At 43.9% G+C, this 26,697-nt stretch overlaps 3 protein-coding genes and 1 pseudogene across 11 annotated transcripts in view; 1 reads left to right on the top strand and 3 right to left on the bottom strand.

Annotated features, from left to right (window-relative positions):
* The window catches only part of LOC147997878 (disks large homolog 5-like), a 91,444-nt gene that overhangs the window by 51,934 nt on the left and 12,813 nt on the right, over window positions 1-26,697 (bottom strand). The window lies entirely within an intron of this gene.
* Window positions 8,159-9,253, bottom strand: LOC147997880 (DNA-directed RNA polymerase II subunit GRINL1A pseudogene; annotated as a pseudogene).
* Window positions 8,419-26,697, top strand: part of LOC147997877 (disks large homolog 5-like) — a 42,619-nt gene continuing 24,340 nt past the window's right edge. For both annotated transcript variants that reach the window (XM_087601464.1, XM_087601465.1), the window contains exon 1: window positions 8,419-8,481. The gene's annotated coding sequence lies outside the window, so the exon portion shown is untranslated. The remainder of the gene's footprint in view (window positions 8,482-26,697) is intronic.
* On the bottom strand, window positions 19,318-24,710 carry LOC147997879 (disks large homolog 5-like). The gene is made up of 5 exons (XM_087601462.1): window positions 23,876-24,710; window positions 22,650-22,809; window positions 21,319-21,462; window positions 20,524-20,686; window positions 19,318-19,810 (listed from the first exon to the last, which is right to left on the bottom strand). Exons 1-5 carry the CDS (start codon window positions 23,955-23,957, stop codon window positions 19,781-19,783), a joined length of 579 nt encoding a protein of 192 aa, XP_087457588.1. The 5' UTR covers window positions 23,958-24,710; the 3' UTR covers window positions 19,318-19,780.

Here is a 26,697-nt window from a genome sequence, read left to right as displayed (position 1 = left end):
GATGGCGCCCGGGACTGCTGCCAAGTCTTATGACTAGCACCTGAGTTCCTCATACATCCAAAAGTAAGCCACGCCCATCGTGAGAGCTGCGCAGGCGCACCATGACACAAGATCAGGCCATTTGGCATGGACCTATGAACTGAGACTATGTAGACTGGACTGATGGGGTGTGGTTACTGGTTTTTTAGTAGGGAGTGTCCTTGGGGGTAGGAGATTGCTGCTTGCATGCAGAAAGAAAGGTTCCTGAATAAACTGCTTTGAGAAGAACTTCGTGGTGTCTCTCCTATCTGCAGGACGGAGACGGAGACGACACCGGTGCCATACAGGTATTGTAAGCATTTTGTGACTCTACGACCACCTCAGATTAAACCCGAAGGCTCTTGTTTTAAATTAAAAAAAAAAAAAGAATCAAGTATAAATTACTAATATGAAAAAATCATAGTCAGAATTGAGGTAATTCCTGTGAAGACATGTAGTTTTTCATTCTTTTCTCCTTGAGGACTTCTCAAGTGTCTTTCCAAAATGTGATGGCCACACAAATGGTTCCCAGTGGGTGTGATCTCTCTGTCCATGGGCCTGCCCAAAAGCTGCAGAGCCAATGTGTTGTTTTACAACACAAAATTCCAGACATTAAGTTTACCAATGAAGCTCAGGAATCAGATGCTGAAGTCAAGTAAAGCTCCCAACTATCCTTCCTAATTCACTGACCTCTCAGAAGAAGAGCATTCTTGTTCCCTCTGCACACTTTCTTAAAAATCCTTCAATTCAAAGACTTTCCATTGCACTAGTCATCTTCATTTCCTTTCAAGACATGCCTTGATCTCCTCTGGACCTAAGTGCACGTTTTACCTTTGCAATGAAGGTGTGTAGTAGGTGAGTCATATGGTAATAAAGTCCATGTTTGCAGTAAACAAACAACTTTTTCTTTAAATGTCTGTGCCATGGCAATGCTATACCACACACTAGTTTTTCACTAAATAATACATTCATAGAGATCACCGTGTGATCTAATATTTTGTAACATAACTTAGTAATGTTCTCTCTATTATAGAAATCAAGTTCTTTCATGTGTATTCTGGTCTTTTTCTGTCATGTCTGAGTACATCATCATGGGAATCCCAAGGAACATCAAATCTGGGCTTTTGAAACTGTTGCATGTGGCCAACTGGGAATCAAAACCACCCAAGAGACTACTGATACTTGACACACATCAATTCCACTCCCTATTTCATATAGTTTATGGGAAGAGGTCACCATTGCTGACCATGTCTCATTATCCAACGTGCTACTAAATAGAACAGTTGGGGTAAAGGAGGTCACCCACAAAGCACAAAACACCCATCTCAGATAAACATGTATGGTTCATTGAATCTAAACATCAATGAATTTCAGGACACAATTAAATGTCGAAACCTAAGGATAATAGATAGTGAAGAGAATTAAGATTTCTAGTTCATAGGTCCAGTAAACACCTTCAACAAATCATAGCAGAAAACTTCCATAAGGTAAAGAAAGAAAAGACCATAAAGGTACAACAAGCTTACAGAACATCAAATTAATTATACCAGAAAGAATTCCTCCATTCACACAATAATTAAAACACTAAATGCACAGATCAAAGAAAGAACATTAAAAGGGGTAAGGTATTGAAGAGCTAAATTTCAAAAAGTCAGTCACAAACAAAGTGCTGACATGCCTGAGAGAATTTGAGATAGGGTACACCGACCCGGCTATCAGCCCCCAAGGACACTGGCCATCTGGAGCCACCCCCTCCCCTTCCTTCACTCCCTGAGGATGAGTCATCCCCCTGCTGAGTGAGATGAGTCACCCTACCCACATTGCTGAGATGCTAGATTACACGTATTCTCTGCTGATGTAACTCCGCACTAAAAGTAACTGTGCACCATTTGAATCAGCCAATCATGTGTAACAGCGCGAAATCCCCTGGCTTTCCCTATATAAACCCCTGCCTTTAGAGGCTCGAGGTCGGCTCCGTGAGATACGTGTCGGCCCGAGATCTTGTTAATAAAGCTATCTCTTGTTGTTACATCAAGATCGGCTATGCGTGTTTCCTGGGGCAAGCCATAAGGAGACTGGAGCGAGAGTCTCCCCAAATTTGGGGTTCTTTCAGTATAAACATCCAGTAACAAAAAAAATTCAGACATATATGAATTACACCAGACTTCTCAACAGAGACTCTAAAGGTCAGAAAATCTTGGGCAGATGCAATGCAGACCCAGGCTCCTATATCCAGCATAATCCTCAATCTCCATAAATGGAGAAACCAAGATATTTCTTGTCAAAACAAATTTAATGAATAATTTTTTTTTTCCGGAGCGGAGGACCGAGCCCAGGGCCTTGAGCTTGCCAGGTAAGCGTTCTACCACTGAGCTCAACCCCAACCCTACAAAACCAAATATAAACAATACTTTTCTCTAAGAAAGCACAAAAGAGGATAATAGAAGGAAAACTCCAAGACAATAAACTAAACTATACCCAAGAAAAACCAAGAAATTAATCATCTCTCAATAATTTCAAAAAAGAGAAGCACACAAACATAATTTCACCTATAACCAGAAAAAGAAGAGAATGCAGCAATCATTGGCTTTAATATCTGACCAGATCCTCTTTCCCTAATCCCCAAGCTTCTAGGGGCCAAACTGCCAGCCAAAGTGTATGCAAGGATGCTCTATGGTTCAAGGTGAGGCCTATTGCCCCACCAAAGGCAGATCCTAGAGGTGTGAGGTGGGGATGGATATGTGTGGGTGCAGGAGCACTGTCACATAGGCAAAGCTGAGCAGAAATGGAATGTAAGGTTTGATGAAGGGAGTGTGGAAAGTAGGACAATATTTGAAATGTAAATAAATAAAATAACTAATTAATAAAAAATAGCCAAAAATAAAATAACAAGTAAAAAGGTAAATGAAAATTAAACCAAACCAAACAAACAAACAAACAAAAACTCCTGTAGTGCATTGGCCTAATGCTGCTTGTATTTTAATGCTAATTTGTAGAACTCAAGACTGGTTAACCCCAAATAACTGACCCTGCTCCCAGTTAACTGTGATTATAAAGAAGCCAACAGCCAACAGCTGCACAGCAGAGAGATGGGGGAGGTGAGCTTTGAGGGCTTTGCTAGAGAGGATCATGAGGAGGGAAGGAGGAGGAAGAAGCTGCCATAGAATAAAGGAAGAACATGTGTGATGGAGAGGAGAGAGGAAGAGGACAGCAGCCATGGTTAAGGGAGAGGAGAGCCTGGTCCTGAGGGCTGTCCAAGGGGAACAAAAACAGTCAAGATGCTACACAGTCAGTAAGAGCAGCTCTCAGGCGAGCAGAGATCAGCAGAGACCCCAGACCAACAAGCTACTCAAGCATAACTCTATCCAAACTCCCTCTCAATATCCTGTGTCCTCCATGGGCCTGGCCTCAGCATGTGTCCTGCGTCAGCACATGTGTCTGTCTCAGCTGACATCACTCTGCCCATCAGCCCGAGTTCAAGGAAACAGCGAGAAACCACACAGCCCACCAGAAGGGTTTTTGCTGTGGTTCTATGAAGTCCCAACAAATGCAGCTCAACTACAGAATGCAAGGCAGACCAATGCATGTGTGTCCTTAGTGCAGAACCCTTCATCACATGTCCTTTCACATGTGTGCTTTAGCAGAACATCCTTTTACCTGCATCTGCCTCAGTGAAACATTCCTTCACACATCTGCCTTAGCCTTTCACCTGTGTCCACATCAGGGAACCACTCCTTCAGGTGTAGAATTTCTCAAGATTAGCAAACTGCATACAGAACATTCAGAACAAAACAAGGTGTGTGGTCAGCATGTCCTTGAGCCAAGTCCCTTCTCCTCGTCAGTGACAGCAGACTTGTTACAGCAACAATATGAAATGGCTGGCAGGCATGGAAAAAAATGTCAAAGGTATTCTGGGGGATGTCACACCGTACCAGCCAGCAGGTCAACTGAATTTTTAAGTTTTGATGTTACAAGTGAATATACTTGACCTTCAAAAACTGAGAGAGCCCATTATAATATGAACTATATAAACTAGGCCAAGACCGCCTCTAGGGCAAAGGCCCTTAGCCTGTGGGTCGTGACCCACACAGGGTCTCCTATCAGATAGTTTACACTACAATAAAGATTCATTACAGTAGCAAATTTACAGTTGTGAAGTAGCGACAAAATAATTTGTAGTTGGGGTCACCACAGCTTGAGGAACTGTTCTAAAGGGTTGAGGCCATAGGAAGGTTGAGAAACACTGCTCTAGGAAATTATGTTTTCTTTCTCTTTCATATTTTTCAGACAGAATCTCAAATTGTAGCTGAGGTTGGCTTGGCTTGGAACACGTGTGTAGTTCATGCTGGCATCAGACTTATGGCAATTCTCCTGCTTCAGCCTCCTACTCAGGAGCCTACCAGGGTGAGATCCCAACCACGGGTAACGTGATTGCTGTTCTTGGTTGTCAACTTGAGTGTACCTGGAATTAACTAATGCCAAATGGCTTGACGCCCTGTGAGGGGGATATCTCTCTCTCTCTCTCTCTCTCTCTCTCTCTCTCTCTCTCTCTCTCTCTCTCTCTCTCTCTCTCTCTCCTTCCGTCTTTCTTTTTTCGTCTCTTCAACCCCCTCCTCTTGGTCCTCCTCCTCTTCTTTGTTCTTTTTGAGACAGGGTTTCCCTGTGTAGCTCTGGCTGTCCTGGAATTCATTTTGTAGACCAGGCTGGCCTTGAACTCAGAGATCCACCTGCCTCTACCTCCTGGATGCTGAGGCTAAAGGCATAAGCACCATTGGATTTTTTTTCTTAATTAAATTTTCTGAAGCAAGAAGACCGACTTGTAATCCAAATCTTGGAGATCAGAAGATAAATCTTTAATTCAGATCTTTTGAGATGGAAAGGCCCACCTCTAATCTGGACCACACCTTCTTTTTTCTTTTTATTTTTTTCATCTTTATTAACTTGAGTATTTCTTATTTACATTTCGATTGTTATTCCCCTTCCTGATTACCAGGCCAACATCTGTCAACCCTTTCCCCTCCCCTTCTATTTGGGTGTTCCCCTCCCCATCCTTCCCCGATAAGCGCCCTCCCCCCAACAATCATGTTCACTGGGGGTTCAGTCTTTGCAGGACCAAGGGTTTCCCCTTCTGCTGGTGCTCTTACTAGGCTATTCATTGCTATGTATGCAGTTGGAGTCCAGGGTCAGTCCATGTATAGTCTTTGGGTAGTGGCTTTGGTTGGAATTGTTGTTCATATGGGGTCTTAACCCCCTTCAAGCTCTTCCAGTCCTTTCTCTGATTACTTCAACGGGGCCCCGTTCTCAGTTCAGTGGTTTAATGATGGCATTCAGCTACGTATTTGCCGTATTCTGGCTGTGTCTCTCAGGAGAGATCTACATCCAGTTCCTGTCGTCTTGCACTTCTTTGCTTCATCCATCCTATCTAATATCTGTATAGGTATGGGCCACATGTGGGGCAGGCTCTGAATGGCTGTTCCTTCTGCCTCTGTTCTAAACTTTGCCTCCCTATTCCCGGCCAAGGGTATTCTTATTCCCCTTTTAAAGAAGGAGTGAAGCATCTGCATTTTGGTCATCCTTCTTGATTTTCATGTGTTCTGTGCATCTAGGGTAATTCAAGCATTTGGGCTAATATCCACTTATCAATGAGTGCATACCATGTGTGTTTTTCTGTGATTGGGTTACCTCACTCAGGATGATATTTTCCAGTTCCATCCATTTGCCTATGAATTTCATAAAGTCATTGTTTTTGATAGCTGAATAATATTCCATTGTGTAGATGTACCACATTTTCTGTATCCATTCCTCTGTTGAAGGGCATCTGGGTTCTTTCCAGCTTCTGGCTAAATAAGGCTGCTATGAACATAGTGGAGCATGTGTCTTTGTTATATGTTGGGGCATCTTTTGGGTATATGCCCAAGAGAGGTATAGCTGGATCCTCAGGTAGTTCAATGTCCAATTTTCTGAGGAATCTCCAGACTGATTTCCAGAATGGTTGTACCAGTATGCAATCCCACCAACAATGGAGGAGTGTTCCTCTTTCTCTACATCCTGGCCAGCATTTGCTGTCACCTGAGTTTTTGATCTTAGCCATTCTGACTGGTGTGAGGTGAAATCTAAGTGTTGTTTTGATTTGCATTTCCCTTGTGACTAAAGATGTTGAGCATTTCTTTCGGTGTTTCTCAGCCATTCGGCATTCCTCAGCTGTGAATTCTTTGTTTAGCTCTGAGCCCCATTTTTTAAATAGTGTTATTTGTCTCCCTGTGGTCTAACTTCTTGAGTTCTTTGTATATTTTGGATATAAGCCCTCTATCTGTTGTAGGATTGGTAAAGATCTTCACCCAATCCGTTGGTTGTTGTTTGGACCACACCTTCTGCTGGCAGCTCATATCAAGGACATGGAAGAAGGAAGTTTGCTATATTAATTTGCCTACTTCTTCAGGATTCCTGCATGTACTGAAGAGCAGCTGAAATATCCAGCCTTATGGGGTCCAGGAGTTGCCCCATAAACCAGACAAACTGTGACCTCACTTAGAGAGGGATGGTTTTTTGAATGCCCACCCTAAGACTGATCATCAGAGACGTAGCTGAGAATTTGTCAGGCTAGGACCCTGAGCATTTTTCTATATCAGTTTATAAAGCCTAAAACTGTGAGCTCATAGGCAGGTGCTGGAAGCGCTGTCTGGTTGTCAGCCCTGACTCAAGCCATTTTAGACAACAAAGGTTCATACTGACTTTTTATCTGTTTAAAGATTTATTTATTTATATATAAGTACACTGAAGCTGTCTGCAGACACACCAGAAGAGGGCATCAGGTCTCATTACAGATGCCTGTGAGCCACCATGTGGTTGCTGGGATTTGAACTCAGGACCTCTGGAAGAGAAGTCAGTGCTCTTAACCATGGAGTCATGTCTGCAGCCCTCATATGGACCTTTAATTTTATTGGTCCTATATGAAGCTTATAATTATGAAATTTAAGATTAAGAATATTAATAAAAAATAATGCTTATGCCAATATTACTCTGGGACTGGTATACCAACTCCATTCAGGCTGTGTAAGGTCATCTCTTTTCCTCCTATTTAATTTTATAATTTGTCATTTCAGGGTATGGTAAACTCTTTCAACAAAAGCTTGTCCTTGTGGATGGTATTCTATACCAGTAATATGTACAATATGATATCATTGACAAAATGGTTTTTTTTTTTTTGCTCTGATTGGTATTTTTATTTCTCCTTTACAAGTTCCACATAATAGAAAAAGGCTTTTTGATAACATTGTTATCTTTGCTGGAAATGATCATATAATCATTTTAAACAGCACAAATGTGCACATACAGGACTGAGGTTTCTGCAGCCTGTAAACACCTCTGTGGGTTTAACAAGGAAAAAAAGCAATTAACTGACAATTCAACTGTAACTCTTAGAAAAACACCGGTTTCCTTACCAAGCACGAGTGTCCTGTACAGGGACCTATCATCCCAGATGGCAATGAGTTCAAGCCTAGGGCAGCCAGGAGCAGTTCCCCACACCAGCTCAGAAGACCCTCCCCACCCAGCACTTCTTCCAAGTGCTCCTTAATCTCATCACTGGTGACAGCAGTCACCCCAAAAGAGGACAGAGTTGCAGACACAGTAGTTGTGGTTCCAGAGTGTTGTGTGCGGCATTTCACATCCAGCGTCTCAGGAACGTGTCCATGCAAGCATGCGTACCATTCTTTAGACTGCTCCCCTCATTTCTCGAGTGAGGGGACCAGGCCTTCCTAATTCACTTTAGGTGCCTGGAATAACAAAGTATTTCACCAGAAGGGGTGTAAGCAGTGCTATCTGATAAGAATAGGAAGAAGGAAAAAGCAGATATCTTAAAGAAAACGTGTGTTCTACTCACACTAAAATATCAGACCAATGCACAATATACTGCAAAACTGTAACACAATGCGGACAAACACAGTGTTCAAATATTGAACTGTTCAAGCATGTGAAGATCATCTTCTGAAAGACAAACTGGGTTCTTATTTTGTAGCTACCCTTGTGTAACTTAAACTGCTGTCACTCAACAAGGTCTGACACTCTTGGTACTCGTTAGGAAGTTTGATGAGACAATGTAAGCTCAACAGTCAACTCCGGGATCTCCCAGCGCTCATTATCAGGATTCGTCCAAGGACTGGGCATCATCTTCATCCCTCACTTCTCGGTATCTCCCTGAAGACTCCCCTTCTGGATTGTAGCTCTGCATTGTAATATTCAGTCTCTTGGCTAGTTTCTGTGCTGCGAGCTTTGCCCACATCTCCTCATAATTCTGCTTCTGCTCTTTCTGCAGAGCCAGCGACTCTTCTATGGAGAGCAGCTGTGCAGGCAGGTGGTTGAGCCTAAGAAGGCAAGCTGCTATGACATCATCAAGATGCTGCCTAGCCCTGCGTCGCTGCTCTTCTGAGGAAGCAGGAGACTGAGCCCTCTGACAATGACTTGGTGAGTCACTCTGTTGTGTGGGTAACACATTGGTCTTAAACTTATGAGGAGGGGGCACTGGGTTTCTAGCTCGCATTTCTAGCACTGTCATGTAATGAGGCTTCTTAGGAGGCTCACTCTGCAGTCCTCGAAGGTTCTCAGTGCTGGTGTTTTCTTCTGAGGGTTCAGTCTGGTCTGCAGTCTTGATCTTTTGCAATTTAGTGATAAACAGACTGTCGACGCTGCTGGAAACCTCTTCTGCTTGACTTGAATGCTGGGGGAGATGTTTATTAACTTCAGATGGGGGAGCCTGGGCTGTGATGCGGACAGACGGGCTGGTACTCACTGTGCAGCCAGTCTCCAAAGTCTCTTCATTGCCTTTGTGAGTGAGCTGTGTAGGTCCCTGAGTTTCTGAGGTTGTTTTAGATGATTCAATGTCTACTGACGAACATTCAGGAACTAATGATGAAGTATCAAGCATCAGGTCAGAATTCTGGCCCTTGTCTATGTCGGTATCAACTCTTGTGGTTGCTTTATGCCTTAGCTCACAGTCAACACTGACAGGATGAAGTAGTTCAGTTCTCCCTCTGACCTCTTCACTTTCTGAAATGGCAGCTTTCAGTTTGGCAGTGGTGTCTGAGATCTTTTTACCTTTGTCGGGCAATTTGCAAATGAATTTTTCTTTGCGCAAAAGTCTCTCCTGGCACCTCAACCTCTCCCGCAGCTCCGCCAAACTCTGCTGCCCCATGTCCTCAGGAACTGGGGGCTCGAAGCCTCGGGGCACGGAGCACATTGTGCATGGGCTGAGGCTGGCCCCGCAGGCAGGGTTCCCCAGCAGGGCCCATGGAGGTCGCAGGGTCCTTGGCTGCAGCAACTCTGGAGCACGTGCAGGAGTCGCCATTTTCCTGGAAGAGCCAACAAAATTGTTTAAATTGATAAGAAATATATGTTGGTCCATAATCAGTTTTAATTTTAGAAGGCGGTCCCACAACAGCAGAAGTTTCCAATAGATGCTGTATAACATGAGCAGTGCGTACTCCTGGCAATGGTGTAGCTCATACAAATTTTGAAAAATTATCTATGCTTACATGTATATATGAAAGGCGACCAGACTCAGAAATATGGGTTCCATCCATCTGCCACGATGTATTAGGTTGCATTCTTCTGGGATTAATTTCAGATGGAATAAATTTTATAAGTAATGGCTCACAAATACGACAATTAGCAATTTTTTTTTGGCTTCAGAATAGGGAACCTTATATTTAATATGCAAATATCCTGTATTGGCATGATTATGCCTCTTTTCTTCTGGGGTAGCAAATGCCACTAATTGATCTACCATATGATTGCCATGTGTTAAAGATGCTGGCAATCTTGAATGTAATCTAATATGTGTAATAAATATTCTAGAGTTTCAGAATAACAATAGTCCTTTAATATGTGAGAATAACATTTAATATAGGCTTAGATGTAGAAACAACAGCAGTTGCAATATTCTGTACTACTCCTACAACATAAGCTGACTCGGCTATAATAATTTTACATCATGAGTAAAATCCGGCAATACATTAATTACTGCTAATACTTCATTTTGTTGTACTGACCCAAAAGAAGATTCTTGTCCCCAAAATTTATCTTTGGTCCAATAAGCCATCTGTCTTAGATCTTTGGTCTTGGAGCCATCTGTAAACACAGTAATGGCAGATGGTAATGGATAAACAGAAATTAGTGTATTTATCACATTTTTTTGTTTTCTTAAGCAATCCCAGAATTTACTATGGGGAAAATGAAATTCAGTATTTCTAGTGTAAGAAATCATGGCTAATTGAAAAACTTCAGACGTCTGCATTAAATATTCCACTTTATTTTTGCTTAATGAGAAAACAAAAGCAGTACAATCATATCCCCACAGTGTAACAGGTCTTTGTATGCCTTGCTGAATAATTAAAGAAATTTGTTCCTCATATGTTGTTAATGTTTTGTTAAAGTTAAATTTAATATATATCCATTCTAAAGGCAACTCATCTTGAGCTAAAGTGCCTATAGGATATTCAAGAGTAATTCAATGTATAATTTAATAACTCTATCTAGATCAATACGTGCCAAAAATGCATCTTTCCATTTTCAGAGAAGATATACTTACATGCCTTCATATAAGCATTAATATCCCCAGTCTCCTTTATAGGTAATTATGCTCTCCTATACTCTTCATTAGCATTTTCAAAAGCAAGCATTTGCAGCAGTTGTCCTCCAGCTTCCTCTCCTACCACTGTTCTTTCCATTGTTAATTTTAGTATACATAAAAACTTAATATATGGTTCATAGAAAGTTACTGCCTTTTTCAACCAACCACTATCATCCTTTATAATAAGTTGGTTGGGCCACACCTTGAACCGATGATAGACATTGTCCCAGGATAGACATTGTTTATCAGCAGGTCTCAGGGTAGAACTGGATATGTGACCCTGTGCTATAGCACTGTCCAGAGTGGTAAATGCAGCTTCTGAAGAGGAATGCAGGCCTGGCCTCTAGACCTCCACCTTCCAGGCCTGTCTGGAGAGCCTGATGCCCTGGCAAAAGAGACTCCTTCTCTCCAGAGGAGCACTGCAGTCAAATGACATCTCAGTGATGAAAACTATCAGTCCCCAAAGGCATGCCACTGAGCAGAGATAGCCTCAGTCATGCACCTCTGCCCATCCCCAGATCCTCATGTCAATAACTCAACCCTTTCATGAACTAGATGGCAATACTTGAGGCAGAATGATCAGTAGTTTCCTGGCCAATCTGGGCTCTATTAGACGCTCTCCCTGAAATCAGAGCCAGCAGGAAATTCAGTATGAAAGTTCTTTGTAGCCAAGCTAAACAACCCGGTTCAGAGCCTGGGACCACACACGGTAGGATAAAGTGACTCCCATGCTTTTTCCTCTACCTTCAACACTCATGCTTTGGAATGCACACCCCTACAATGAGATCAATACACATGGAATAAAACTTAAACAGAAAAATTAATGAAGACAATGCAGACAAGGTTTTAAAGGATCCTGGGAGTCCTCATTCTGCACTTCCCTTTTCTTTGCCTTGGGAACATCACCTGCACCAGAGGCTGAGACTTCCTGCAAGAGAGAGAGGAGAGATGCACTGTTCATTCCGCTGGAGCTGTGCAAAGACCAGAGCCACCTGTCTTTTCCTGATAGTGGGAGCTGGGCCCAAGTGTGGGCTGCTCCTACTAGAGGCACCACAAGAAGAGGACCACCTTCCTCAAACCTTCCTGGAAGTCAGAGCACGGGCTATGGACTTCCCTCAATCCTCAGAGGACTCTCTTTCAGCGATGGCTCAGAGCCTCTTAGGACAGAGAGGGACCAGAACTTCCCCCCCAAAGCAAGATCCCTGTCTTATCTGACAGGTATGAGGGCTTAGGGATGGGACAGAGGATGTGACAAGGTTACATGTAGCACAGGGGCTAGGTTAATAAAGAAATCAAAGAGGAAAGAAACCTGGAAGATTCCTCATCTGTTCTTTTTTGCTCTATTCGTAGGGATGAGGGGCAGTGTGGGGTAGAGGACTAGGACACAGCATAGCCTTCTCTGCTCATGGTGAGCTTTCTAGGCTGCCTGGTCACTGTGACCAGCATCTTTTCAACTGTGCCATTCTATTACCAAGGCTGACACCACTGGTGACCATGTAGCAATAGGACTGTACTGACTTAGGGACATTTGGAATCACACAATGATCATGTGTCACAAATGGGTTTCTTTTTTTAGAAAAGGATTAAAACAAAAACTATTTATTTTGTCCATATGAGTCAGAACACTGTCCCTGTTTTCAGACACAACAGTGGAGGGTAGAAGATGAGATTAGAAATGGTTATAAGACACAGTGTGGTTGCTGGGAATTGAACTCAGATCCTCTGGAAGAGCAGTCAGTGGTCTTAACCACTGAGCCATCCCTCCAGCCCCAGTATATTGTATTTTCAATGTTGTTTGTTTTATTTCTTTTCTCACCTATGTCTGTATGGTGTTTCTGTGAGTACAGGTGCTCATGTGCTTGTGTAAAGGTCAGGGACAACCTGAGCACAGGTCCTCACCTTCTACCTCTCGTCCATGGCTGTGTATGCTAGGCTAGCCCTTCCCCCTAATCCTAGAGACTGTCCACTTTAGGCTCCTATCTCCCGGTGGGAAGGGCTGGATGACAGACTCTACTGCATCCAGGTTCATGTGGCTTCTAGGGACCTAAACTGTTGTTGGGCTTGTTCAGATGAAAATAAACACCATTTCACAGCCCTGGATGGGCCAGGCAGCGCACGGGTCTTTGCTGCTCTTGCAGAAGACTTGAGTTCAGTCTCCAGCACCAGGGTCAGGTGGCTCACAACCACCTGAGACTCCAGGTCCAGGGACTTCCAAGCTCTTCCGGGTAAACCTACATGGCAAAAGCAGGGCTGGGAGCTGGAGGCTTCTGGTGTTGGCTTCTCCCTGCAGCAGGGGGCAAATCATGGGCATGTGAGGTAACATGGAACCCTGTAATTCTACAAAGTGCAGAAGCTCCTGATTTCCCTCATGGTGCCCCAGAGCCTGCTCACCACTCATGGAGGATTCAGGAACATGGCCTTTTCCTGACCTGTGTGCACTCTGCATCCTCACTCTCTACCCCCTGCTTTTCTGGGTTGGAAGTCTCAGGTGTAGGAGGCGCCAACCATAGGCCTCTTCCCTTAGCATTTCAGCATTTTACCCACTTGACCTTCACCAGGCATCCTTTGCTCTACACAGTTACCTCAGCCTGTGACCCTCATCCTCCAGACTCTAATGAAGCAAACACCCATGTGTGTGGAGCTTTCATAGTTAGCCAGGGCTAAAGGGGAAGGCAGCAAATCCTTCATGAACTCTAGACTCCTGAGGCCTAGGAAAATGTCTATACCGGTGCTAAACTCATGCTGACCTGTAAGACTACATTTTTCCTTTAAACAGAAGGATGTGTGGTGGTGGTGGTGGCACAGGCCTTTGATCCTAACACTTGGGAGGCAGATGCAGACAGATTTCTGAATTCTAGGCCAGCTTCCTCTACAGAGCTAATTCCAGGTCAGCTACACAAAAAACAACACTGTCTCCAAGAGTAAAACAAAAAGAGAAAGAAAGAAAGAAAGAAAGAAAGAAAGAAAGAAAGAAAGAAAGAAAGAAAGAAAGAAAGGAAGGAAGAAAGAAGTGAAAGAAAGAAAGGAAGGAAGGAAGGAAGGAAGGATTCATATTTTGTATACAATGAGATGCCTGCCTGTCTATACCTGAACCACCATGTTAACTATAACTCTTGTCACATCTGTATTAATTCAAATACTGAAGGCCAAATGGTTAAATCTTAATGACTATACAATTGGGGGGTGGTGCTGAAGAGATGGTTGGTTTAGTGGCTAAGAGCAGAAGACCAGGGTTCAGTTCCCAGTGCCCACATGGTGGCTCGTATTAGCCTGTAATTGCAATTCTAGGGAATCAGTCTGGACTTCACGGGCACCACACATACCACATGGTGCACAAGCATTTATTAGGTGAAACACTCAGGCACATAAAATAAGTAAATAAAATATATGGTTAACAGACACTGTGATTCAGGAAGTTCTTAGTGACTTTGGTTATCATTTCTCTCTCCCAGAGACCTGTCTTCCTCATGGCTCAGCCTCCCTGGCTTCTAGGACATTCCCTAGCTCTGTGGAGCATGAAGTACTCAACACCATAAGCCAAGCATTGCAAAGCCATCTGCACCTTTACTACTACACCTTCACCATGACTGTGTCTAAAGGGAGAGACTTGGAATCCCACAGAGGCAAGGCCAAACCTGTTGGGCTATGTGATCCCAGCCACCCAATAGTCAGATCTACTCCTGTCCTTGGCTATGGCATGAGGCTCTTAAGACAAATTAATCTGAAGGATATCAACAGCTATGCTGTTAGACCTCTCATTGCTCTGCCCGACCTCCAAGCTTCGTTTTACTGGCTCAAATTCACACCCGAACTCCTCTCCTGCCTCAGCCACCATCAGCTCTTCTACTCCTCTCCACCTGTGCTCTGAAGAATCCACACTAAGGTGGACGTTAACCTCTCCATGGACCTCCAGACGTATGCTTGTGATTACTCTTCATTGGCTGTTTTGTATGGGTAGGCGGGTTCTTCTAGTCTCATGCAGAACACTGCTCACACATTTTGGATCTTACAACACCCTCTTGATTGAGAATCCTGACTAATGACTGACTGAGCCTTCCATCCCTGAAGCCACCCTCTGTCTACCAGTCCAAGATGCGAATCCCCACTCTAACCCCAGGGTGTCCAGTATCATCTCAGAAGCTAGACTCTGAACTGCCCAATATCTTTTGGATCTCTGCCTCTAATTCTCTGACAAATCGTTCCTATTTTTTTTTTTCCGGAGCTGGGGACCGAACCCAGGGCCTTGTGCTTCCTAGGCAAGCGCTCTACCACTGAGCTAAATCCCCAACCCCCCCCCCCGTCCTCTTTTCTTTAAAAAAAAAAAACACATTTTGTTGTTTATTTTTTGAGACAGGGTTTCTCTGTTCGGCCCTGGCAGTTCTGATATGCTCTCTGTAGACCAGACTTGTCAGGAAAACAGATATCTCCCTGCCTCGGCCTCTTAAGCACTGGGATTACTGGATTTTGCCCGAAAGTTTAATTAAAAATTATTTAGTGGCAGTGCATGTTGGCACATGCCTTTAATTCAATCCATTGGGAGGTAGAGGCATTGTGAGTTCCAGGACAGCCAGGGCTATATATTAACACCTTGTCTCAAAGAAAACAAGCCAAAAACGAAACAAAAATGTTGCAATATGGTCTTAGGTATGTAACTGAGTCTGTTCTTGAACTCTGAATCCTCCCACTTTCACTCAGGTGCTAATCAGCAGGCTTCTGTCTTGACTTTCACTGAGCACTCAGGGCTGCCAGGACTGTTACCTCTCCCAGTGTAACTCCTGACTCTCTCATCAGCATCATCACAAAACTCCTGCTAAGAATTAAGGAAACCTGAATTCTAAGGAACAGTCGGAGCTCCAGTATTTCCAAAGCTCACTCTAATACAGATGGATCCTATGCTGCAGTAAAATGGTCACAGCTGGAGGTCTTAATTCCAGGACTTGGGATAGAGGGGTTGGAGGATCTTGAATTCAAGGTTATTTTTATGTTACAGTGTTGCTCAAAGCTAGTTGGGCTGCTACAAGATACCCTGTCTCAAAACTATACCAAACACACCTAAAATGAAACAGAGGAGTTTGAGTGGGCACAGATGGGAAAGCTGGGCACTTTGTGGCTAAGCCACCTGCTGCCAGCACCAAAGTCCATGCACAACCCCGATTCTGAGCTGCTTCTGGGACCCTGCTCAGGAGAATGCAGCAAAGTAGCTCAGATCCAGGGCTTTTGGTCTAAGAGGAATTCAGGTAGTCACACTTTGGATGCCAGTTCTCCAGCTCAACTGCCTGTCAGCACAGGATCTGGTCTTAGTCATGGCTTGACACCCCTAAATTCCTCCCAGCTGTGCTCTGAACTCACCCTGTTCCCTGTTCTGATGAATCTGCCATTCTCCACGGGAGTAGCCTCAAGAAGTGCCTCACATCTGAAGCACCACTCTGAGTGCAGTAAATACTGCAGGGGAGGGGCGTGGCCAGCAGAGCACCCACCCCTTTCAGCTGTAGAACATTTAGCTCTAGAGTGAGCACTGCTGTGCATTGTGAAACTTAAGCAGTATCCCAGTCTTGGCCTGGGAAGAGCCATTGACACCCACACTTTCTGGGGCGACATTGTTTCCTGAGGATAGAGTCAGGCCAGGAGCAGCAACTGATGTTCCCGAGAGACAAACTTTCTTCACCTCCTGCCCATGCTGGCCCTAGGATCTGGGCTTTTTTGGTGACATGAGTGCTGAGCCTCCCAAGTAGATGGGTTTTCAGGGGTCAGGTGGTGATTGTCACCAAAGATATCCATAAGGATAAGTCATACTGTACTAATTCCCATATTAGATTCCTTCTCACAGGTCACAGAGGCCATAGTGGGTCCTAAATGTGGAGTCAGGTTCCTGTGCACTTTTGAGGAGACTGGTCAGATGTTTAGGCTTCGTGATATTTTGTTGGCATTATTTTGGGGGGATTTTATTTTTACTGTTGGGGCCAAACCTGGGGCTGCCATGTGGAGGGAAAAGGCTTTGCCATAGCTGTAGATCATCCCTAATTATAAACTCCTGAATTCTCCCAATCCTGGAACTATCTAGGTCCCTCACATGATGCAACCTTTGGGGCATTCCTCACATAGAATCATGGGGTGGACTGCATCCCAAAGAGAGACAGTGGGAAAAATTCCCCAGTGTCTCCCTGTGGCTGTGACGATGGGAGTGCTGACCAGTGGATGGCAGGCCCCATGTGAAAGCCTTTTGGTTTCTACTTGAGTGGAATCTTCACCATGCCTTTTTTTTTTTTTTCTTGAAACACAGGTTGCCCTGGAACTTACAGTCTTCCATCACCCTGACTCAGTTTCCCATGACTGGGATCATAGGCTTAAATTACTATGCCCATTTTTCTTTTTTGTATTTATAAATCTGCTAAAAAGCCAGAAGGATCCGGAATGTAAAATGGTGCGGTCCAAGGCATTTCCAACAGGGGATTCTTGACCTAGGAGTATCCAGACCAGTGTTTATTGTGTGGCTACTTCATTCCCATAACAGCTTATATTTGACAAAGAATTCCAAGTTGTGATATCACTGGGCAGCAGGCGATATCCCACACAGCAGGACTGACTCAGGTTGTAATTAAGGCTGGAGAAACTTACTAGGACCCTGGTAATCCTACCACCCTGGGGCCTTTAGATAGCCTTAATCTGATCTTCCCCCCTGTGCTATGAATCAATTGCTCTTGAAGGTAGATTTGAATTTACAGTCACTGTGAGGCAGGAGAATTACGACCCTACGGTCACTCTGGGCTCCATAGGAAGAGCCTGTTTCAATAGTAAAAGAGGTCACCTGTGAGTTCTTACTGTCTTCCCTGAGGCCTTACTGCTGGAGTTAGACTAGCTGTCTCACCAATTGAAGTAGAGGGCAGAATGCTGGTGCCTTCTATAGTGAGGACTAGTGACAGATGGTCTATGGAAATTCTAGAAAGGTCTACTAGTATATGTCCTGTGCATGGGAACTGCTGGCTTCCCTGTTTCCTTTGCCTTTATTTTGCAGTCCATGGGGCACCTGGAAATGTCCCCAAACCAGGCTGTACACAGGGCCTGTCCCGTGACTCTCACTTGCACTCAGAGCCTGCCTGATAGTCATAGGTCTGACAGAGCCCTGACACCTGCAGAGACCACTATAAGGGACCTGCAATCCCCACACTGCCCATCAGTGTCTATAATGTCCCTATACGACACTGAGACGGTCTAAGCTCCTTCCCATCTTTATGCTGCATCAGAATCTGACCATTGCTACTTTTGCTCCTCTCTCACCCACACTAGAAGCCCTGTACCCACACTAGTCCCAGCTGGCCTGTTGCCTACTGACATCTCATGGACTCTGCCCCAATATTCCCTCTTTGCCTGGGTCCCTGCAACTGTGTCCAGTTCTGGCTGCTTCCCTGCCTCCCCACTTCCATTTTCCAAATGGCCACATTGACACATGGGTTTCTGGGTCTCCCACTCCTCGGATGCTGGGAACAGGTTCCTTCTTTGCTGTTTGAATGGTTGTCCTAACACTGGAGGACCTTGCTTCAAGTAGTGGCAGTCAAACCTGGTGCTGATCGTGTCAGATCTGTCCAGGCTGTCTGTGTGACTGTGGCAATGCGCCTCTGTTTTGGCTGAGTGTTATTTACCTCCCTCATGGCCATGTGATAACCAGACCATGAGCATGTTCATTGTTTGGAAAGAAGGGTGTGGAGGACATATGCTCCTCATCCTAGCATTAGTGGAAAAAAGACATAGGTAGATGATGAATTCTAGACCATCCTGGGCTATAGAAACTCTGCCTCGAAGAATGCAGGTGGAGCAGGGCTGGGGTTCAGTTGGTTGCCCTGCAGCCTACCACATTGAGCAGGCACTGCTCAACCACCTGTACATACACATCTCCTGAGATCTCTCTCCTTAATGGGAGATGATGGCGTCCATCTAGTATAGCACATGCCCTGGAAGGACAAAAGCTACCTACAGGAGCTGTGGTGATGACTCCCAGGTTAGAGCATCTGCTGCTCTCTCAGAAGAACCACATGGTCCCTAACAATCATCTACAATGGGGAATGCTATTCCCTCTTTTGGATCATGAGGGAAATGCACTCAGGAGTGGCCCAGACATACATTTGAAAAAAAAAGATCCATTGAGTTACATGATAAAAATAAATATAATCAGCAACAATAAAAAACACAGCATATGAATGATCAAGTGAAACAGCACCTATAAAAACCTATTTCCCAAAATGACGTTGATGGTCATTATCTTTGTGGTTTAATACTAATGCTGTATTGTAAGAAAAACTGAGGCACATGGTTCTCGATTAGGATTATTCTATATTCCTTTGTGAAAGTTGTCATTTTTTCTGCAGCTCTACAGGCATGAGTGTGTGTTACTCAATATCTGGTGCACACAGTCAATAAGGAATGTGTGTTGTAGACAGATATAGACTAGGATGAGCAGAACACATGACAGCATGGATACAGTATGTCAGTGATTACATCATAAAGTGTGTGTCCATAAAAAAAGTCACATTATCCACACAAAAGACACTATCACCCTGTGTACCCCTTGGTGGCTTTGAATTCACTGGATCATGCAAAGATCCATATCCAGCTGTCAGTTCTAAGTCTACAGGAGGGGAAAGGACCCTTGAATAAGATGGTCTTAAGAGTCAAGAGTTACAAATCAATTTTTATTCATAAGGAATACAATTTACAAAAAACAGGCATAAAATGAACAACTAAAATGGTATAAAAATGAAAAACAGTAACAAGAATATATAACTATGAAATAACAAAAAGAAAACTTCAATGAAAATCATAACCAAAAACATTTCTTAACAGCATATTCTTAATGAATATTTAGATACACAGTTGTAGTGCTGTTTCTCCTCTAGGACGTGAGATGTCAAGGCAGTCCCCTCAGTTGTCTCTCAAATGGTGTTGTCGGTAGGAGAGAGGAGAAAAACCTCAATGAGACAGGCTGGCATACGGATACATAAATTTAGGGTTTCTATACATTGAGGAAATTATCTGAGAAGAAGAATATTCCCCCAAAAAGTCTTTGACTGTGAGGATTGTCGTCACAGGGAACTCCTGAGAGAGAAACTCATTTCTCAGGGGGCTGTCTTCCTGGGATCCGTCCTATGCCATGTGTCCTGCAGTTTCTGAGACCTGGGAGGACAAGGCAGCTATTAAGACACTGATTTGGTGGGGACATGCATACCAGCTGTCAAGTTGCTGCCTTCTGTCCCCTCAGCTACATTGGACAGACAGCACTGATCTTTTCACTGAAATCATTGCTGATATCTCTGCAGGCTGGGAACATCACCAGCAACCCTCACAGTACTGTGGCAGAACAAGCTGCTCCTCAGACTCTACCAGTGCAAACCAGAAATGGGGAAATGGGGAGAGACCTAATTGGGGTGCAGGAAGAAATAGAAGGCCACATGATACCCAGATCAAAGCCAATGACCAGGACTCATTTGCCATTTGCACTTGGTTCTTATCCCTACAAGGTGCTTCCAACCATAACATGACCCCTGTATGACCTTTGTCACACGACCAAGAACTCGTTCAAAACTCTTCATAGCATCCAATCTGTGATAGGGAGATGCAGTCATATGATATGTTATTCCTCTGTCACCATTTCTGGACTGCAGTTTCAAAAAGGGCAGAGAAGTATAATTGCCAATAATTCAGTTTCTGAAAAGTGGTTAACATCCCAGAATACTTGTGCATAGACAGAGCAATGAATAACTCTATCACATGAAGTGGGTGACTGATTGGGTGTGGGGAGATTAGAAAGATGATAGGGGAAGCAAAGATGTATCCAATAGGCAAATGGTATCAGACATTGTTAATCTGACTCAGCTGCTTGTTCCTACCACATTTTGCTGGGTCTGGAGGTTGCTGGTCTTCTCCTGTTCATCTTCATCTTTCCGGTTCAACTCAAACAAATATCGCTGTACCTCCTTGCTCTCCTGCTTCAATGTGACCAACTTCTTCTTCATACATGCCTGGTCCATCAGGAGCCGGCTGTGCAGGTTGCTGGAAACACACTCTGCATAGTAAGATCCTGAAGCCTCTTCCTCCCATTCCAACTGCCAAATCCCACAAAGTCCACCAGGACCCAGATACCCATAAAGACTTCATAGAATACATCTCCATACATGTAAGGCTGCTGCACAAACAGCAAACGGCCAATCCAGGGAAGAATAAATTGTTTCTGTGACCCAAGCACCAATAACAGTCCATGTCTGTCCAAAAGAACAAGGGATCTACAACTACCCATGAGAGCCCAATGCATCGGGACAGCATCAATTGGTAGGCAGTAAACAACCACAAGAGGACAGTAAAACAAAGGGAGGTCATGCTAACCATGTGGTCCACACATTGAGCTTTGTTAAACCTGGTATGACCCCAGAGCCGCAGGTTGGCCTAATAACACTCTGATGCCTGAATCAGTGTAGTCCTATCCAGAGCCTTCTAAAGATGCATAGACACTGTGGTGATAAATGACAGTCTCTTATGGAACTGAAACTGAGTCCAAAAGACCTACGGCACAGTGATATTTAAACAGCAGAAGAGATGGGCCCAGAGCTGCAGACCCTCCGGTCCAGAACAAAGAGAGGCAGACATGGCCATTCCACAAGTGATGGGCCCTTCTGACCAGTACTTACCGATAGAAGTTAATCTCCTTCTTGAGCTCCTGAAATTTCTCACGATGTTCAATGTTCTTTGTGTCTAAGTTGTGCAGTAATGACATGACCTCTTTCTCCTTTATCTTCAAGTTTTCATAAAATGGATTTGGCCTGAAGTAGGGGCTGGCCCCAGGAAGATAGAACCCAATGAACATCGAGGTCTAGGATTATATGAACTCAGGCTGTGTCCTGTACTACCCCATGCCTGGAAGGACACTTTCTGAATTCTACATATTTGGATCTTCTTCAGCTTCAGAAACTTGGAATTGTGTGCCCAGGACAACAGAAGCTAAGCACCCAGATAAAGGGTTCCCTGGCTCACTTTTTTCAATCAGGAGACCTGGATCTGCATTCAAACCTGTTATGCTGTCAAGAGCCTAGGCCACAGAGCTTACCCAACCACACACACACACACACACACACACACACACACACACACACATCCAGAAACCTCTGATTTCATTTTTCCTGTTTTGACAAGTGGAATGCTACAAGCTGAATAACTAATATTCTAGAGGCAGACAGTACACATAATTCTGGAGATGAGACCAGATATTGCCACAAACTTATAATCTGCCCAAGGCATACAAATGTATAGACAAATGTGACCACACAGGCAAAGAACTTTACTGTTGAAAGTGGGGCTTCCAAAATAAAGCACTTACACCTCCATGAAACTATTATACAGGTATATCCTGAGGTTAAAAAACAGACCCCTAAATTCCAAGTGTGCAGGGACATAGAAACATATAAAAGTTGTGCATATGCATGCAGACTTGTGCACACACAGACACACAAACTGGGACACACCCACAAGAAAAGAAAAGCAAACAGACTCAGAGAATGAGAGAGACAAAAATGGAAAGAGCACAATGGGAATCAGTAGAAATGTATGCACCATTACTGTCTCAGTGTTTAAGGCACACAGACAAGAAGGAATAGGCCTGAGCCTCAGGCCTTCTAGTTAAGCATGGAGATGAACAATGTGGGACCTGTCACCTAAGGGTGCTGCCAGGAGATGATAGCGTTCAGTTACCTTCCTAGCAAGTACAAACACTGTCCACAAACTCAAAGCACCTAGAACCTTGCAAACTGCCACCTGTCAAGGGCTTTCCAATTGTACACTGGGAACTCATGCTCCAGTGACTTTATCCCTGAATTCTTCACTCACATCACAAGTTCAGATTTTCAACAGGAGGAATCACAGAGTCCATTTTCAATCTCACTCCTCAGTAAGGGTCAGGTTCTGAATCTCCTCTCTATGGGAGATGAGGTTTAGAACAAGGTCGTTTGTTTGGAGCAATGCATACCTCTTGCTCATGGATCCACCTGTCACATAAAGGAGGCGATCTGTCAGCTCATTTCTCTCCTTGGTAGTTAGCTCCAGTTCTCTATTCAGCCTCTCCTCTTCCTCGTTGGCCTGCACCTTGTTTAGGATATTTTCAGGGGATAACGTCTGTCTGCAGGCCTCTGTAGGTAGAAGAACACAAGTGAACCTGCATGGGGCGAATGCATAGAGCATACACAGACCACAGTGAGGTCCAAACAGGAGAACATGGTTGGAAGCCAGTGTCACTACAAGGAGTTTGGTCTATGTGTAAGAGGCCTCCTAAGTGGATCACAGTTCCCCCACTACTATATAGAGACCAAGAGATGTAAGCAGCCAGGTGTTCCCTATGCCTGCCCACACAGGCTTACAAGTACCAGAGAGATGCCTTCTCCAGGATTATTATCAGGTACGCAGGCTACAACCTGGTTTCAGGACCCTCACCCCTCTGGTTTCAGAAGTCAGATCATCAATTCAGCATCCACAATGACTTGATTGATCAGGGATACTCAGATATCCTACACTGTTACTCTAGTCCAATAACTTTGCATTAAAATGTCATATAGGGGGAGGACATGGTCAACAGACATATTAATTCCCCCTACTGAAATGACAAATGCCCCAGAAGTGTCAGTAGGTTACAGGCTGTTTCTCTACCTGCCCCATATAGTTTGGCTACTGTAGAAAAATATCTTCCACACAGAACCTCTAATATATGAAGGTAAGAGTGGCCCCGTCAGCCAGAGGTAGTAAGAGGAGTTCTGAGAATATAAGGTCATGTCAGGAGCACAATTCTCTCCCTCTTACTACTGTCAGATAGTCACTGAATTTAAAGAAGCAATGAAAGTGAAGTACATTGATGCCCTGTTTAATTCAGAAAAGTTATACCCTCCATGACTACTTATGGTGTTATTATATCAATTTAACATACCGAATGCACTGTAAAAGTAAAGACTAGAAGTTCACCCAATAATAGCATAGGCATTGCCATATCCTCCATGTGGTTATGGAGAAACTAATGATGTGAAAACCTTGACTTTCAGGAATTGTGATAAGCATGGAATTCAATATCTGTGGAGATGTTCCAGTGGTTGTGGCCCATTGCTATAAAGGCCAGCTGAAGGCCCCCACACTCACCCCTGACAGGAAGCTCAACATACACTGCCCAGAACTTACTCCACATTCCCCATGTCCTGTGTCCATCATTACCTTTAGGTTTCGTTTGCTTCACTCTAGACTCTTCTCTATCAACATCAACTCTCCCAAAGTGCCTACAAAGACGGGCAAACATGTCTGTGGATATATCCTTTGGACACTAAGAGAAAAAGTAGGGAATTGGTTGTCACAACGATACTGGTGACATCACAGGGATTCCAAGGTCTCTCTAGGAGACAATAGAATGTCCACGAAGGGACGGCTGATGTCATGGATAACAGACTTTGCCTCCCTGCTAATGTTCTCCCTGTACTGAGCAAAAGCTGATGTGCCCTTTTCAGGGGACTTCCCTGTGGCATAGCCACTGAGCACCACATGCTTCCAAAGCCAAATTTGGCTCTAGGCTTGATTGGAAAAACCTAAGTCATTGCTATGTATCTAAATGAGTGCTTCCTCCCCAATCCCTGCACAGAAATGTTTCATCCTACCTCAAATTCTCCTCAGTCAGCAATATTACCCATTAAAGATTACTGAGAAATCACACCAGTTCCTATAAGTAGCCAAAGAGGTCTCCTGTCTCATCATGTGCAGGTGCATGAAATCACACCCAGAAATAGCCTGTAGGGTAGGTTGCAATGTGGGTGTGTGTTATAGGTACAACCTGAAGCTTTGTGCTTAACATTTGACAGTTGCCACCAGATTCCTTAGGAGAAAGAATTGCATTCATTATGGTCCTGGCAACAATGTGGTGATCTGTTAGCAGAGGAAACTGAAATATTGGATCCACCAGTGAATGCACCCTCAGGCTGAGTGTGGGGCTCTCCTCTTTGCACTTAAGTTACCAAAGCAGGATTGCTTACAGGCCTCTCTAAGCTATAACGTGTGATTTCATCTGAAAAATAAAATAGTCAGCAAATGTGGGGGGGGGGATGCAGCCAGAGGAGTAGGACAAGCCTAGAGATATAACTCAGTGGACAGAGTAAGAAACAAGCATCTTCACTCCTGTTTCATGGATCACCCCACAAAACACAAAAGCATCTATCGTACTAAAAAAAAAAAAAAACCAAGTTATTTTATTGAATGCATACACTAATACTGTTTACAGTATTAGTGGCAAAGCTCAGATTTTGGGGGCAGATACATGACTTGAACTATCTTCCTGACAACATATAAAGCAATAAATAAATAAATAAATAAATAAATAAATAAATAAATAAGAAAAAAACACAAAAATAAAAAACACAAAAAGCACAAGCCTCTCATGTGAAGTTACAGAAGAGTGATCCAGTGGTCACTTCTGACCAGGCCATTTTAGCTATGACGGTGCATAGTTAACCCTAATTTGATGGGTCCTATATAAAGCTTTGTGCAATATTGTCATTTTAACAAACCTCATCCAGAACATACATAACGACACAGGATATGATCACAATGTCCTTGCTGTGTATCAAGTTATTTTTCTGTGTCCTTGATTGTCAGGCATATTACAGCAACAATCTGAGATGGCTGGTAGACTTGGAAGAAAGTGGATATGAAAGATCCCCATTTGATATCAGTACAGCCATTTCTTAAGCATGAGAATCTTTTAAGCTGGCCCTCGCTTAGCCCCTAGACATTAGACAATAGACCAGAAAGTACAGAAAGCACATTCCCACCCACTCTCTAGGAAGCTGCCCGACCATAAGAACAGAGGGTATAGAACACATTTACTGCAGGGCAATTACAAGACAGGAAACATCTCTGGGAAGCTGACTGACCACTATAGAAGTGAGATGTCCTGGGTACTGAATGCAGCTGTGCTATAGGCTGACATCACTATAGCCTTGTCCTGGGAACTCCAGAACAGAAACACCTGCCAAGACAGATATCCTTGGTCCTTGTCCTGGGAACCCCAGGATAAGAAAACATATATCAAGTCAGACGTCCTTCATACTGAAATACCTACATTGATGTGGTTACGGCCTTATCCCAGGACAAGAAACATCTGCCTAGTTATTCTTGGCACCGAAATAGCTGAGCTAATGGAACTGTGTGATCATAAATGACTGTTTAAGCTGTACATTTCTGTTGTTTGAGGCTCCTTACATCCCTCCTCGTGAGGACCGTGTCGAGCCCCAGTGCATTGGTATCCCAAAGTAAACCTCTTGTTTTTACATCAAGACTGAGTCCTGTGTGTTCATGGGGTGGTGATTGTCCTCAGGACTGGAGCGAGAATCTCCTCTGTCTGAGGGTCTTTCAGATAAAGCTATAGTTGTGGGTTACACACCTCAATTCTCATTGGCTAATGCTGTCCTCACAGTCCTTGGAGGCCCCTTTGTAAGACTACCTGTTGGAAAGTAGAAGCAGCTTTATTTGAGCTCAAAGTGAACCTGACGAGCAACGTAGAGAACAAGATGGGGTAATTGAGAACCTGTCTAAAACCAGCACAGAAACCCACCCTTCATTCAAAGCATCATCTACCAATTCTTGAATTTTTACCATTCTCTACCAACCAGTCTTTCATTCAGGAAAGGTAGAAAAAAACTGGAAATGATCTTTTTATTCTAAGGATCTTGATCTGTCTTTCCTTTTGTCCAGGTTAAGAACAAATGAAATGGGTATCACCATCTGAACAACTTAGTATCACCTTCAGCATTTCTAGCCTAATACTGTGCCTATGGAATCTCAAGCTTCCCTGAGTGTTGCTGCCCCAGCAAGAAGAATGAAGAACTGAGGTCAATCCCCAGTGGACCTTTCAAGGGGTTAGAAGAAAGCCATCAGAGATACTGCACTTCTTTGTCCTTAGATTAAATCAAGATGATACAACGTGAATCTATTGGGATATTCAACCATACATCTTCCTCACAACCCCACCTATCTGAGTTCATTACTTGGCA

This window comes from Rattus norvegicus, unplaced genomic scaffold (assembly GCF_021556685.1).
Source record: "Rattus norvegicus strain SHRSP/BbbUtx unplaced genomic scaffold, alternate assembly SHRSP_T2T haplotype2-0000026, whole genome shotgun sequence".
Classification (NCBI taxonomy): domain Eukaryota; kingdom Metazoa; phylum Chordata; class Mammalia; order Rodentia; family Muridae; genus Rattus; species Rattus norvegicus.
This window is presented reverse-complemented; position numbering and strand designations above follow the sequence as displayed.

What these genes read in the sequence shown, in the direction of transcription:
- LOC147997879 (XM_087601462.1), bottom strand. Translation starts at nt 23,957, where the DNA reads ATGTTTGCCCGTCTTTGTAGGCACTTTGGGAGAGTTGATGTTGATAGA. An exon ending in AAGGAGATTAACTTCTATCG is followed by an intron (nt 20,687 to 21,318) that starts GTAAGTACTGGT and finishes GTGTGTTTCCAG; the next exon opens with CAACCTGCACAGCCGGCTCC. An exon ending in TCCAGACCCAGCAAAATGTG is followed by an intron (nt 19,811 to 20,523) that starts GTAGGAACAAGC and finishes TTGTCCTCCCAG; the next exon opens with GTCTCAGAAACTGCAGGACA.